General features: G+C 37.0%; 1 protein-coding gene across 1 annotated transcript in view; it reads left to right on the top strand.

Moving 5' to 3' along the window:
• LOC132839928 (contactin-associated protein-like 2) overlaps nucleotides 1–16,770 on the top strand; it is a 136,358-nt gene that overhangs the window by 13,504 nt on the left and 106,084 nt on the right. The window contains exons 5-9 of the mRNA XM_060861142.1: nucleotides 2,850–3,053; nucleotides 4,071–4,255; nucleotides 5,399–5,542; nucleotides 8,639–8,897; nucleotides 15,814–15,963. Of these exons, the coding sequence (XP_060717125.1) occupies nucleotides 2,850–3,053; nucleotides 4,071–4,255; nucleotides 5,399–5,542; nucleotides 8,639–8,897; nucleotides 15,814–15,963 (942 nt within the window). The remainder of the gene's footprint in view (nucleotides 1–2,849; nucleotides 3,054–4,070; nucleotides 4,256–5,398; nucleotides 5,543–8,638; nucleotides 8,898–15,813; nucleotides 15,964–16,770) is intronic.

Raw genomic sequence — 16,770 nt, 5'->3', positions numbered from 1 at the left:
AGTTTTGTGTGTAGAGCTTTAGGCGAGACTGGATCACGAGATCCTGTCAGGGGTTGAACATCCATTATTTTGTTTATGATACTTTCAATTTTATCAATAAAGAAATTCATAAAGTCCTCACAGCTAAACTGTGAGGGAATACTCTTTTCAGATTTTTTTTGTTAATCTAGCCACAGTGCTAAATATGCGCCTGGGATTGTTTTGGTTATTTTATATGAGTTTGCTCAGGCGTTCAGTCCTAGAAGCTTTTAGAACCTGTCTATAGCTGGACATATTGTCATTGTATGCAATTCTACAGACCTCTAATATAGTTTATCTCCACCTTCTCTTGAGGTTATGGGATGATCTTGTGATGGCATGAATATGACTTTCATACCATGGTGCAGATATTTTATCTCTAAACTTTTTTTAATCAGATGGGGTAACAGTGCCTATGGTAATAGTCATTTCATTCAGATCAATGGTGTTTATGGGTATAGAAAGAAGTTGAGACAGATCAGGCAGGTTATTTATGAATCTGTCTTTATTGGTTGGAATAATAGATTTACCAAGTCGATGACGTGGTAAGACGTGGTTAAGCTGTTGTACAGGAATGGTCTGTGATGTGTCAAATGGCATTTAAAAGAAGAAGGGACCTCTTTACCTACATTCAAGCATGCTTGCATAATCAATTCTTTTACCCAGTGACCTAATCTGTCTTGAAGCCCTTTTATGGTGTTCCTGAAAGCACACAAACATTAGGTGGTCAATGGCAGTCAATTCTATAAAGGGACTGTTCACTCAAGTCTGTTTCTGCCAGAGATGCTTAGGCAGTATGCCAGTTTGAGTGTATCTGATCCAAAATGCAGCTGCATGACTTGTTTTTAACCCACTTACTTCTCACACACCACCCCACTCCTGCACTTCCTTTACCAGCTTCTGATAGCTGCACACATCAGATTCAAAACACTGATGCTTGCCTACAAAGCCAAAAATTAACCAGCACCCTCTTACCTCAAAGCTTTTGTCACTCCTCACATTGCACCTTGCTACCTCTGATCTACTAACACTGGTTGACTGCTTACACCATCTTTCAGGGTAAGAGGTAGGTATACATCAAGACTCTTTTCTGTTCTGTCACTGAGGTGGTGGAATTAACTTCCCCTAGATGTCTGAACAGCGGAGTTAAGCAGATAAGGATAAGGGCTCTGGATAAGGGCGTCTGCCAAATGTCATAAATGTAAATGCATTTTAAAAATGTATGCCTCTTTCAAAGCATTTATCAGCCAAGTACAACATTCATATATTTTGTATCTGTCTCTAGTGATCTTCTCCAGCTTCTTCTGTTTCTCTTTCCCTTGGGGCTGTAAGATTGGTACTGTCTAATGACTGTTGTTCTTTGACTTTCTGGAGTGTGTGACTAATCTATCCCATGTCCTGCATCTGTATCTTCATCAGCTTTCTCTTTTTCTCTTTCCCCTTGGGCTACATGATATGTAATGTCAAGTGATGTTGTTCTTTGGCCAATCCACCTCCATGTCCTGTATCGGATGTGTGTTTCGATCATCTTCTGCCCAGTTGTATTCCACAGGAATTGCAAAATCCTGTGGAATACATTGCATAACTTATGTATGGTTCTTTGTTAATGAATACATACAACTTGTTCTTCAATCTGTTGGTCACGTTTTGGATCCATAGAGGATTACAGATTTGATGTTAGTGTTAAAGATTTGGATTTCTTCAGAACAATAGTTACAAATTTTACAGCCTTAGTGACTCAACAACTGCCACAGAAATAATTGGCCAAGGCTGTTGAAGGCCTTTTAAAAGTCAGTGAAAGTGATGTAGAGAGGCGAATTCCATTCCAGTTACTGCTTTACTATGATATACAGTACAGTCTGGTTCTGAAAAGCTTTACCCTTCCTATATCCTGTAAGTCCTGTCTGCTTACTAATTCCATCAGATACTTCTGGGCTTCCTGGAAGAGCATAAGTTATAACCCTTCAGTGTGTGATGCATTGATGTGGATGTTTCTCTTATCATGTTGCATGCACTGAGTAGGTGATTAGCCCACCCTGCATTACCATAATGAATAGTTAGGCTACTTGCCATACCTCCATCTGCTGGATTTGCCTGTTTCTGCCTCCCATGATGAGAACAAGGGTTTGGTCTTTGGGCGTATAACTGTTACCAAAATAAATAACTCAAGCTCTGTCAGTGTAACTCATTGTTTAAGTGCTGAGACTCTTATCATGTTTGACTGCTCTGTACAGTTCTGTGATTGTTTTCTCTCTGTCTTTCATACTGTATAAGCTTTCTTTCTGCCACCCTCTCTACTCTGTTTCTCCCTCTCTCCCTCTCTTCATGATTGAGAGCACTTCCCATGAATGTCTTTGCAAAATCAACACCAACATTTTCACTTTAATAAGACGTTAATTAAATCCAGTCATATCATTTATTACGTCTCCTTTCAGCTTTTTGAGGACCGTATTTGACGAGCAAGGCTAATTTGCTGTTTAAAAATCAAAAACATTGTTTATATTTTGAGCTTTTATTGCAGTGATAGAAACATAATTAATGGAATGGATTATTGACTGCTGGATAAAGCATTTACGGTATACCTCAGAGTATTATAAAAGTTTAAATTATAGATGCTTTGATCTGGGTAAGGCAGCAGTAGAGTGTTTTGCTTCTCACTGCCTGCAGTTAATCTGTGAATCCTAGGTCTATTTTCACCTCAGTTTCAGCTTCCCGCAGTGCAATTCACCTAAAGCAAGTGAGATACTAAGCCATGTCTGAGAAACGTATCCAACTTCCTTTTATGCCTATTCTTTCTTTCTTTCTGTCCATGTTTGTCTCTGGTGCTGCAGGGGCTGATGTGATTCACTTTGATGGTCAAGGTGTAATCTCCTACCGATTCAAGATGAAGAAGATGAAAATCCTGAAGGATGTGATAGCACTGAAATTTAAGACAGGTGAAAGTGATGGGGTGATCCTGCATGGCGAGGGTCAACAGGGCGATTACATCACATTAGAGCTAAGGAAAGGAAAACTGCTGCTTAAGATTAACCTTGGTACGATTCATTACCCAACATTACTACCCATGTATAAAAACTGCAACTCATTGAGAGATCACATCGGCGTGGTTGTGGTTGCGTTGAGACCATTTTAGTACTACTCATATATAATTTACTTCATTCATGTCATTACAACTGACATTTGTTTGTAAGAGCAATATTCATCATGAACTAATGTTTGCTAATCCTGAGGCCTGTATGTGGTACTACACCATAGGGCATCAGAATTTAAAATAGTAACTTTTATGCACAAAAATCAGTGTAATAAGCAAACAACATTTTTTATTACTTCCAAACCATCAAAATCTATTGTTATGATGTCAGAAGATTTACGCTGTTGCTGACGGCCCGCACATACAGTACTTTACACACCATGATAAAAACAATAAAATAAATATTTCAATAGTAATATTTTTATCCAAAAAAAAGGAAGAAATACGAATCAAATATGTGAGAATATACACTTACAATCTACAGTCCAATTAATCTAACATCTGATCAACCAATCGTGCAAAAAAACATTCAGATTCTTTTCAACAAGACGTTTTCCAAGTACGACTCTCTCACACTGTGGTATTTTTTGTTTTTTTTTTATACAATTCTGTGTTTTTTATACTCTAGTACTCTGAAGACTACTGTGTGTAAAACCCCCAAGAGATCATCAGTTTCTGAAATATTTAAAGCCAGTCTGGTATCGACAGCCATACCACAGTTAAAGTCATACTTTTCTTCGTTGTAATGTTTGATCTGAATGTTATCTGATGCTCTTGACCTCTATCCTCAAGATTTTATGCATTGCCCTGCTGCACATGATTGACTGATTTGAACGCTACATGAATATGTTGTTGTACAAATGTCCCTATTAAAGTGGATAGTGAGTGTAGTTAAATAAAGAATATTTGACCAGTAATCCAGGTTGGACTCTCATAGAGACTTTGTTTATATGTAAAAGTGCATATACTTGTAGATTTTATAAAGTAAATGCTACATATTGCTGTTTTTTGTGAAAGGCAGGCAGCAACCAGTATGGTTCCATCCTGGGCCACACGTCAGTGAGCAGCGGCAGCTTGCTGGATGATCATCACTGGCACTCGGTTGTGATCGAGCGCTACCGGAGAAATGTCAACTTTACCCTGGATCAGCACACTCAGCACTTTCGTACCAATGGCGAGTTCGACCACCTCGACCTTGACTATGAGGCAAGCGCTTCTCATTTAGTGTAAATAAATAATCAAATTAGAAAACACAGCAACAAATACAAAAATGAAATAATTCCTTGTTCTGTAACTGTCATGAAGAATGTCCTATCTTTTCCATTCTAAGTTATGTTTGATGTTTTTTTCTGAATTTGCTGTTGCATTTTTGGTTTGGTAATGTGTTTTGCACATTATCCACTTGAGGAAGAGTGCAAAACGTAGCCTCATAAGCCTTTTGCATATGGTTAGTCTCCAACAGATGCTGCAGGGATTTGCATTCGCTTCTTAGCATGTTGTTAATCCACATTAGGAATGTGTGGCACTATGTTAATGTGATCACACAGTATTAATGTTCTGTATAATTATATGTATAGAAAATGTATTTGAAACATGAAAGATAGTTTAAAGTGATTCCCGATCAAGGAAATTCATAATACCTCACACTTTTTAAAAAGATAAATATACACTGAACCGAATTAATTCACATGGAAATGAATTTGAGTGACACAGTGCCTCACAGCTCCTGGGTTTCTGAGCTCATGTTAATGTTTGTTTAGAGTTGCATGTTCTGACTATCCAGAATTTCCAGAGTTCTCCATTTCCATCCACTTCACAAAAACACACAGCTAATTGGACTGCCTTCTTTAAATTGCCCCTAGGTATACTACATTGGTGTGGGAGCCCATTTGAGGTATAGTTTCACCGCATGTTCTGGGATAGGCACTGGCATAGGCATTGGGATTGGCACCGGTTCTACTGTCACCCTGACCATGATAAAAAGGTTACTGGTCAATACATTAATCTAAAAGGACTATAGATATTTAGAGATTTACAGCATTTGGCAGATAACATTATCCAGAGCAACTTACATTTATTTTATATATATAACTGAGCAATTGAACGTTAGGGGCCTGGGGTGGCAACTTGGAGTTGAACTCACAACCTTCCAAGCAGTAGGCCAAGCACTTAGCTACCACTTTCCCCACTGGCTGGTCACAAACTGAAAGGCCAGAGGGACAAAGGTGGCCCTTAGGACTAAGATACTTACTGTAGCTCTATGCAGGACTGGATTCATTCAACTTACACATATATAATTTACAAAAGACACCACATCTGTTTTGTGAAAAGTCTTGTTTTTATGTGCAGCTGAATTTTGGAGGAATGCCCTACTCAGGCAAGCCTAACTCAGGAAGCCAGAGAAATTTCATCGGCTGCATGGAGAGCATCAACTACAATGGAGAAAATATCACTGACCTGGCTAGAAGAAAGAAACTGGATACCTCTAGCTTTGTGAGTTACATTCAGTTTCATTTGTTATAGACAAATTCTAATAATGTGATATTTACCCTTTATATACACATGGTGTTTAAAAGGATATCTGTTTTAAAAGTGCAGTATATAGTGGAGAAATAATGTTACAGTTAGACAGGTGAGATATATTACATCGTATTATAAGCTTGTAGAAGATTTAAAATCAACGGAAAAAGATTTCCCTGTCTTTCATTTCTTTATTGTGAGACATAATTTTGACAAGGCATGACTAAAGCATTTACCTGAGATAAGTACGACTTTTTAATGAACAAATCTACTGCTGTGAAAGTGACAGTGTTCCTTGTGGTTGTCTCAACATGAGAAATCAACCTGACAAACCTCTTTTAAAAGCAGTCTGACTCATTACTTATGTTTGTAAAAAGTAAGCGCATTAAAATTCCTCCTGCCAACATGTATTAATAAATTGCATAGAAAGAGCTGAATACACTATTCCATTCTGTCAGAACAAAATAAAAACAGAGTCAGAAAGGCCACGAGAGTTGTGATTAAAGACTATTTTTTCCACAGTAAAAAAAAACAGACTTTTTATTTATTACTTATGTCATTTTTTGATGAAAAAATGTTAAAATATCTAGTTTTAACATATTGCGGCGTTTTATAGGGTCATCTGTTCCACACGAGAGATCCCGTAGTGCATGGAACTTTTAGGGCCATTTCACAGTTTGATTTTCTTTCTAGTTGTTCTGAACATTAGGGTCTTGCCTCCTTTTTACTGAATTGCAATGTTGTGCTTGTTACTGTAAATATGCATTAAAACTGCTGCATTTGAGAAATATAATTTAAATAATAATTATATTTTGATTAAAAAGTTTTATACTACACTGCAATAATATAATAATATATAAAATATATTCATGAAAATGTATTTTAAACGGAGTGCCTTTTTCCACCAAGGTGAATATACTGTATCAATAGCTATGTTCTACTTGATTAGCAATTTGCCTTGAGCTAACTTTATTTCATGTCTTCCATGTTAAATAAGGCTTGACAGAAACTACTTGTTTGTAATACAAAGAATGTTAGAAATATCTGACTTTACACACTTAGGAAATATGTTTGATTATTTGTCCACTGCAAGACAAGTGAGGTCAAAACAGAGAGTTTCTAGTCATTTGGAAAGTTGAATCATTCCTACATTACACACTACAAATGTTCCACTGGAAAGAGCATCACTTGCTGAAAAATATGTGTAACCACCTCAGAAACACGTTCTTCTTCTCTGTTCTTGTCATCTTCTTGCAATTACTCTGCACAACATCTCGACTTTAGTCACAGCACGCAACATTGGGGTAAGCATGGACAATCAACTGTCCGTTTCCACGCATGTCAATAATGTGTCACGCTCATATCGGGTTCTTCTCTACAACATCAGAAGGATTTGGCCATTTTTGTCCACACAGGCTGCTCAGGTACTTGTTTATTCTCTTTTCATTTCAAGACAGGACTACTGCAGCTCACTGCTGGCAGGTCTACCTAAGAATGCAATTTTTCCTCAAAATGCAGCTGCATGACTTGTTTTGAACCTGCCCAGGTTCTCACACACCACCCCATAGCTGCACTCCCAAACACTGATGCTTGCCTACAAAGCCAAAAATGGACCAGCTCTTACCTCAAAGCTCTTATCACTTCTCACACTGCACCTTGCACCTTCAGATCTACCAGTACTTCCTGACTGGTCCCACTGGTCTCAGGGTAAGAGGTAGGTACACAGCAAGACTTTTTTCTGTTCTGGCACCGAGGTAGAGGAATGAACCTCCCCTAGATGTCTAAACAGGATATCTTCAAGTAACGGTGAAGACCTACATTTTCCTAAACACTTGATGTAACACTTGATGTTTGTTATAGGTATTTTAAAAAAAAATAAAAAACCTGAAGAGTTTTCGGCTGATGCTATCCTAAGTCTGTAACCTAGTAAACCAGTGTTAATGTATTCATCGATAAAGACTTAAAAGCACCTTTGTACGTACGCCAAATACGGTAAATATAAATTTAATCTTCTTCTTCTTCTTCTTCTTCTTCTTCTTCTTCTTCTTATTATTATTATTATTATTATTATTATTATTATTATTATTATTTGTCACGGTTATGCAAGAATTGGTGCTGAACTACAGTATATTACCCATCAACCCCACCATATCACCTGGCCATGCAACATGGCACACTGATCGCTCACCCCTGTTTGCTGTTGCTCCTCATTTGCACCCCTATTTAAGATCTATAGTATCTCTTGTAGTCTGTATGTTGTTTGCTTTGTGACCACATGTTTGCAAGTCTTTGTTGTTTTGTTAAAACTTCACTAAACGTGACAAAGAAAGTGTACTGAACGTTTGTATATATCTAGCAAAAAAATGTATATTATTACTATGGTCAATATGTGGATAGGTCAAGCCATGAACTTATGATCTGCATCAAAGATCGGATGCTTTTTGGCAAATTTGGTCTTCTTTGTGGAACTTTCTGGAAGATGTCCAGTGACTGATATATCTTTTTAATTTTGGGTCTAAAAAATGACCCTGTTATTTACTTTGATATGACCTGTTGTATTATTATTATTATTATTATTATTATTATTATTATTATTATTATTATTTTATTTTATTTTTTTTATTTTTTTTTTTTATTACATGGTTTCTCACTTTGTATGTTTATGTATGAACATGAATATCCAAAGATTGTAAGGTGATATGGCCTATGTGGCTGTATATGCTGCGATGAGATACCGGGACCACTGTGTTGTGTTATTGTTAAAATAAAATTTAAAACAAAAAAAAAAAAAAAAAAAAACTTAACCAAATTAATATGTATTATAAACACACTATACAGCCATTTTAAATGTTCCAGCAAGCTAGTTAATATTAGTATAAATAACAGGTATAAATATAAAATAACTATTATTACACTGAGTTAATAAATTAGGTATAAATTATGTACAAATCAGGAAACTAGTATCAGTTAATCTAAATAATTTCTCCTCTCTCAATGGCATATAGACTGTGGGCTAAATATTACAACTGACTGTAATAAAATGTTTCTAATTTTCTGCCCCAATTGTAGCGCAACCTGACATTTTTCTGCGTGGACTCTCACACCTTCCCAGTTTTCTTCAATGCCACAAGTTTCCTGCAGTTACCGGGCAGAAGGGAACACAACATGGTGTCCGTAAGCTTCCAGTTTCGCACTTGGAATGCTAACGGCCTGCTCCTGTTCAGCACACTGGCTGATGGCAAGTTGGAGCTTGTGTTGAAAGATGGCAAAGTCATGGCGCACATCAGTGTCCTGCAGCTAAAAAGCTCACAGGTTGACCTGGCATCAGGTACGGAGGTTTTGTATTTTACTATGTTTGTTCTGGGAGCTCATGCACTAATGTTTTATTTAGCATATTTGTCTAGTTTTCTTAAAAATGTACTTATCGTCACATTACTTGGACTAGTTAGGGATTAAAGGCATCGTTAATTCTTCATAGGACATTCTGAGCTTGTGGTATAAATAATTAACTTATTAACTTAAATAGCAATAATACTTGTGTTTATGTGGTTTTTTGCTGATTCTACACTTACTGTAGCAGTTGGGGCATTTTTTAGCATGGATCTGCAGATAGGCAGAGCTAGATGATGATGATGGATGCAGGATGAGCTAAAACAGTTGTTAGTATCATGGCCCAGTTGTCCTACATATGTATATGTATGCAATGTCTTTCCCTGTCTCTCCAAGGGCTGTGTGTGTGTGTGTGTGTGTGTGTGTGTGTGTGTGTGTGTGTGTGTGTGTGTGTGTGTATATGTGTGCATAATATAGCCAAAGCCAAGTAGAAATGTTTGAGCAACCTGTAAAAATTTGACATGTTTTATTTTGGAGAAAAAAAAATTGCATTGTATTCTTTCTACCATACTAAAGGACCGAAACACAGTTTGACCTGTGAAACACAGGATAACAGCACTGGGGCTTATAGAAATGTAGAAATTGGTAATAAAAACATAGAAGTAAAAGAACAAATTTCAATATAATTAAACAATGGAATTTGTAGAAAGCAACTTTAGAAATAGAAATTTCATATGGACCTGATTAGTTATGTTTTTATGTATGATTTCAATTTTGCTAAGCTGGTGCATGTCCTCTAATTCTAGTTTTCTGACTTTTTTGCCACCTATTAATTAACGTCTATGCTGTTGTATTTTTACATGCATATAATTTGTACTTTTGGAAATTCAGAAACAGGAAACCAGCATCTCTGTATATTAAGAGCAGGTTTATTTATTTTGAGGATTGATGGGTAGTCTGTTTTACTGGACTGAGAAAAGATTTTTCTGAAAGCTAATTAAAATTATGAATAATGTCACCCTTTTAGCTGGTAATTAGATAACACCAATACCTGGCCAGTTCCACTGCAAAGAATAGATGCAATAATTTGCTGTATATATAACGTCAGATTTTAACGTCAGCTGGAAAGATTAGTATTTTAGTACATTTACTGTATCGTGTTTTATTAATAGTCTAATGGATTCATTATCTTTTAGAAGAGTCTAGAAGAACTTGAAACCAGTTAATTAGTTAATTTCTTGGTGAAAAACCTTTCAGGAGGATAGATAGATAGATAGATAGATAGATAGATAGATAGATAGATAGATAGATAGATAGATAGATAGATAGATAGATAGATAGCGAAATACATAGAGAGACAAAGACAGATGGACAGACAGACAGACAGACAGATAGACAGATGGCTGAATGGATGGATGGATAGATGGATGGATAGAAGGATGGATGGATGGATGGATGGATGGATGGATGGATGGATGGCTGGATGGAGGGGGGATGGCTGGACACCCTTATTATTATATTAACTTTTATACTACTGAAAAATCACCACTGACAAATTGTTTAGTTAACATACCAACAAATAAGACATTAGCTATGAGCTAAAACTCAAAAATAAATAGAGTTGAATATAAATCTATGGTACAGGCTTTCCTATAGTGTGCATCTTCATTGTTTTACATTCTGTTTAATCTAGCAAAAATTCACAGATAAATAAATCAGATTTTTTGCCACTGAAATCTGTGTCTGTGGAATGATGAAGAATGGCAGAATGATAAATCACAGCAGTCAATAATGTGCAAAAAACATGAAAAAAGAAAACTTCTATAAGAAATGTTGTTGTTTCCTTCTCATAAAAGGCCATGTTTTTCTTGGCATCGACAGTTAGAAACAGATGCCTTCAAGGCATGTGAGGTTTGCTGGGAAAGAGAACTGCCTATTGTTTACTCAGTAGTCTATCACATATTGATCCACGTGTAAAACTGAGACTGTTTTCCTACTTAAATTTATGTAGCCCTCCAGCTTTTGACTAGGTTTGGTTCTAAATACATACTTCTCTGAAGTAAGGCTCTGTTCTGTTGCATGTTTTGTGGCCAATAAGGAAACAAAACTATAAAAAGTACAAAAGTTTAGCATGGGCTGGAGCTTTATGATAGGATGATCTGTTTTTACTTTTGATGTACTTTCTGTAATAGGTCAGTTGCAGAGACAGAAGCAATTTTTATGATTATAGCACACAAACAAAAACAAGACATGCAGTCGGTAGATTGTATATTTTTGGTATTTTTGTGACAATCACTGCACTGTTACAATAACTCACATATTAACCAGTAACCATATTAACCAGAAAATGATGTGTCACATAGAACATGGGGAAAAGTTCAGGTAAAATCCCAAAATATGCTGAATCAAAAACTGGGTGGAGGACAAGATGATTCAAATGTAAATGACAGGCTTACATAAAGAAAGAAAGAACAAAGCGAGGAGAAGTAGAATTGAAATACAGGGCTGTAACGCTGCAGGCTGCTACGTGTGCTGTGCTGCTCGGCTTGCAGTGTGAGTGGGAGATTATTACATTGTGCTTGTCCTGGCATGAATATAGTGTTCTTTCTTTATTCATACACATTCTCAACATACTCAACATATACTCTTTAAATGAGACACACAGACTGACAGTTTAAATAAAAGTTCATTAAAAGTCACTTTCTTAAAAGCTGTTTGTTTACTCACTCACTCACTCTCAATCATTCATTTTCTACCGCTTATCCGAACTACCTCGGGTCACGGGGAGCCTGTGCCTATCTCAGTGGTCATCGGGCATCAAAGCAGGATACACCCTGGACGGAGTGCCAACCCATCACAGGGCACACACACACACTCTCATTCACTCACGCAATCACACACTACGGACAATTTTCCAGAGATGCCAATCAACCTACCATGCATGTCTTTGGACCGGGGGAGGAAACCGGAGTACCCGGAGGAAACCCCCGAGGCACGGGGAGAACATGCAAACTCCACACACACAAGGTGATGGCGGGAATCGAACCCCCAACCCTGGAGGTGTGAGCCGAACGTGCTAACCACTAAGCCACTGTGCCCCCCACTGTTTGTTTATTAAGTCCAAAATTATATATATATATATATATATATATATATATATATATATATATATATATATATATATATATATATATATATATGGTAACTTGATATAAACTATATGGCCAAAATTATGTAGACACCTGACCATAACATGTACTGTATATGTGTGGTAGCTGAAGTGTTAAAGGCTCTGGATTGTGAATTAGAAGATATTGCCAAGCTGCCACTGCTGGACCCTTGAGCAAGGCCATTAACCCTCTCCGCTCCTGGGGCACTTAATAATGGTGGCCCCTATGCTCTGACCCAAACCTCTTTACTTATATATAAGGATATGTTAAGAAAGTTATGCTATCACTGTGTTGTAATAAAAATAATAATAAAGGCTTCATTTTCATGTTGAACATCCCATCCCAAAGCATCGTTATCAATATAAAATTGTTCTCCAACTTTACTGTCTCCACTGTTCTGGGAAGGATTTCCACTTGAAATGTGACTATAGTGATTTGTGCATTTAGAAGTATTAGTGAGGTCAGTTACTTATGTCGCGCGAGAAGTTTAGCCACATAGTTACTATTCCAATTGATCCCAGTTATGTAATGCTTAGTGCCCTTTGTGTAGTAATCCCACATATGGGTATAAGGGGCAGGTGTCCAAATACTTTTGGCAATGTAGTGGATGTAATTTGGGGTTTTATATAGATGTTGCTTTCCGGAAGACTCCTGACTCCAAAAAAAAAGTTCAATATTGGTATTGTAATCTGTCATCAATTTATTTATTGTTGTATAAAATTGTCACAAAGTCAGAAGGATGAATCCATGTACAGGATTTAGGTTTTTATGTATTTATTTTTAAATAGAGGCAGTACTCTAGGCAATACTCCAGACAAGGTGCAGGCAAGAGGTTAGGTGATCAGCAAACAGGCATGACCTGGACTGGGAAAATGGGTAAACAATAAAAAAAAAAGCAGATGTCAAAATAGTGAAACAAAAGGGGAAAGGCACAATGCCAGGGGAAGACTTTTGCAAAGACTATTTAGGTCTAGGTTATTTAAAGGAGTCTGTGTGGTTGTGAACAGGTGTGTGATCAAAAGCAGGGACCCCTGTATACAGGAACAGGTTTCAGTAGAATCTGGGGTTCATAGGGCACTGCAGATGTGGATGTGACGAAAATTAAAAGTGTACTGGAACTGCAGGTTCACAACCCTGTTATCTGCACTAATAACTGGCTGTAGCTTAAGACATTTAAAAGTCCGTATAAAGGCATAATATGCACATGTATGCACTGTATGCACAATAAATATATAAAGTCTGGGTTTTTTGTGATTTCCACTTTTAATGTAAAAATTGCAGCTTGTAGAATGCCATTGAAAATGAAAGTGACACATTCCAGAGAAAAAAAACTAGAAGAATAATCTAATTGCTTAAATGTGCACACCTCTGAAGTAATACTTAGTTGAAGCACGCTTTGATTTTATTACAGCACTCTATTTGGTTAAGGGTCTATCAGCTTGGCACATCTTGACTTGAAGACTTTAACACTCTTCCCACTTTGCAAAAATGTTACAGATCTGTCAGATTACATCTCCTGTTCATGGTCTTCATCTTTATGCCCTCTTTTTCTCTAGGATTCAGTTCTGGGTTCTGTCTGGGTCATTCTAAAGCATTCATCTTTTTTTGCTGAAGCCATTCCTTTGTTGATTTGAAAATGTGCTTTAAATGATTGTCACATTGAATTTTGAAAGTCGTTTGAAGATTCGGCTTTCTAGCAGATGCCAGAAAGTTTTGTGCCAAAATTGACTGGTACTTGGGGATATTTGTGATTCCTACCACTTTCTTATAACACTGCTACCACCGTGCTTCACCATGAATGGGGTGTATAGTGTCAAGCACGACTTTGACACCTATGGCCAGCTATGAAAAGTTAAATCTTGGTCTCATTAGAGCGTGAGTTTTCCACGTGGTTTTGAGTGGCTGATTTGTTGTTTTTTCTTTTGGAAAGTTTAGTCTAGATATTGTTTTATTGTCAGAAAAGGCTTGAGTCTTGCCACACTGGCCCATAGCCCAGACAGAAGAATACTGGAGATACAGTAGTTGTCACATGGAGAAAGCAACCAGTACTTGCCAGAAAAAGCTGCAGCTCCTTTAATGTAGGCCTCTTGACAGGCTCTCTGAGCTGTTTTCTCTTTGCCTTCTCATCAATTTTGGAGAGACGTCCTGTTCTTGTTCACGTCACTTTTGTGCCATATTTTTTCCACTTGTTCATGACTGTCTTCACTGTATTCCATGGAATATCTAATGCCTTGGAAATTGCTTTGTAGCCTTCTCCTGAGTGATATCTTTGAACAATGAGATGCTGTTGATGCTTTGTAAGCTCTTTGTGGCCCGTAGCTATTGCAGTAGGACGAAACCAAGATGATGTCAGAAAAATCCTACAAGAAAAGGTTTATATGGCGTGAATCAGAGTCACGTCAGAAGACGACAGGTGTGTACTGTCTAGCTTGATGATAGGATGTTAGCTTGATGATAGGTTGATTCTAATACAGCCACATACACAATTATAAATGGATGTGCAATGTAATATAATTAGCTTATTGTAAGTATTTATCTTCTTTCTTCAAAATATGTCACACTGGTTTCGGGGCCATTTCGATCGTCATTTCTACATTAGGTTCAGACCTTCTGATATGATTTAACTTGGTTTTATTTTTTACGTCTGATGTAAACAAAACATGTCAGTTTTAACATGGGTCTCGAGACTTTTTACATCCATTGTATCTGTCCGTGTTTGCATTCTGTGATGCATGACAGTGTAACAGCTGTCAAAGCCTACTCTTTAAAATAATCAATTATATGTACAGCTATACAATTTTGTGAATATCATCTTTGCAGAATGTTGCATTGGGAAAAAAAAATCAGTTATTGTATGCAATTCAGTTCAGTCCATCCAAGTAGACAGTCAACCTATCATCTTCATTCAGTTGTTTAATTACTATTCACTGTATACAGTACGTACACATTTGTACAATCACATTCAACAAGAACCCTCACCACTTTGACTTGTAATGTGTTTGCATGTAGATTTACTTATTCAAGTCAAGTTAATTCAAGAAGCTTTCAACCAAATACCACTACAGACATTAAAATAAAACAACAGTCGTGTGTGTAAAAGCGTGCAAAAATACTCGATTGCTTGCGTCCATTCTCATTATCAGTATTTGTGTTTTTGTTGACCATTTTTTAATTAATGGCTTACGTTCATGTCTCAGATATGAGATATGAGATATAGGTAATGGCAAAGTCAGTATCAAAAAGGCTAGGCGAAGGCAAAGTCAGGAAACTATGTAATCATACACAATACAAAGGCTTAGTAGTGTTGACAACAAAACTGACTCAAACTGGGCTCTTTTGTGCAATGGCTGTGAGAGCAGGTGATTGGAAAAAGCTTTACGTGATCAGAATGAAGGTGACTGTGAGCGTAGAAGTGCCTGAGTGTTCTGGGTATGGGAGTCTTGTGGGGAGGTCATGTTTGTAAGTCACAGTGCATGTTAGGGGCTGGAGTTTATGCAACTGGTAGATCTGACACCATGTCTAGTGTGGGTGTGATAGTAATAAACAATAGAAACTTCATAAAAATGTCTTATTAAATAATGCTTCTGAATGTTTTGTTAGATAAAGATGTTAAAGATCTTACACGGTGATCAGATTTTGTCTTACATTCAGGATAATGTCTGCACTAAATCTTAAGGCAGTTTAAGTAAATCCTGTAATATTCCTTTTCTTTTTTAAAATATCTGTATATTTTTATAATTACAGGTTCAGGGCTGAACGATGGAGAATGGCATGATGTTCGCTTTTTGGCCAAAGAGAACTTTGCCATGCTGACCATAGACGGAGAGGAATCGTCAGCTGTGAAGACCAACACGCTCATTCACATTACCACTGGAGGACTGTATCATTTTGGAGGTCAGCCTTGTAGTTTAAATACAATATCTAGACATGAGCTAAACGCAGGATGGAAAATGTCTGTTTGTATTGCTTTAGAAAAAACTGAAATGAAAGTGCTGGATGCATCTTGAGAAAAAGGTTTCAAATCTTTAATAGCTTCCTGAAGGGAGCTGGATTCAGTGCACAAAGGCCTGTCTTCCTATTTCAGTTTGCAAAATCAGCACTATAAAGGAGGTAAAAACATTTCCGTGCATCGAGTTTCTGAAGAAGCCCATGTGCATCTGAAATTTAATGCAACTTGCATTTTATTTAAAGTCTCAAATAAAAAATAAAACCCAGAGAGGTGATGGTCTAAGTGTCTGAGATGAAAGCTTGTATAGATTTTTTTTCTGTGGTCTCATATGAAATGTCCCTTCTGAATACTTAAGGGAAGAGAGAGGGTTATTTGTAATTACAATTTAAAATATATTAATTGCTATTAAAATGTTGCTCAGTAGAATTCCTTTTCTGTTTGCTTAGTTGACCAGGCTTACAGAGCACTTTGCTAGCCATACTGATGCAGTTAAAAGACCCATTATAATAAATGTGTAATAAATTTGATTACCTTTTATTTGGATGTTTTGTGATATTAACTTGTCCAGCAGCACTCACTATATACACTGGTACCCAAAAGATGGATTCATATGTGTGTCCACACACCAAGCCATCTGTCCAGTTCGAACCACTACAGTGTGTCAGAAATGGAAGTGTGTACAGTGAAAATGGTAGTCCATCTTCAGGGCAGTGTGTGACACCATGGGCAGAGATGCTGGTTAATGCTGAAGG

Source organism: Tachysurus vachellii, chromosome 25, assembly GCF_030014155.1.
Source record: "Tachysurus vachellii isolate PV-2020 chromosome 25, HZAU_Pvac_v1, whole genome shotgun sequence".
NCBI lineage: Eukaryota > Metazoa > Chordata > Actinopteri > Siluriformes > Bagridae > Tachysurus > Tachysurus vachellii.
The sequence above is the reverse complement of the archived record's forward strand: the minus strand, read 5'-3'. Positions and strand labels throughout refer to the sequence as shown.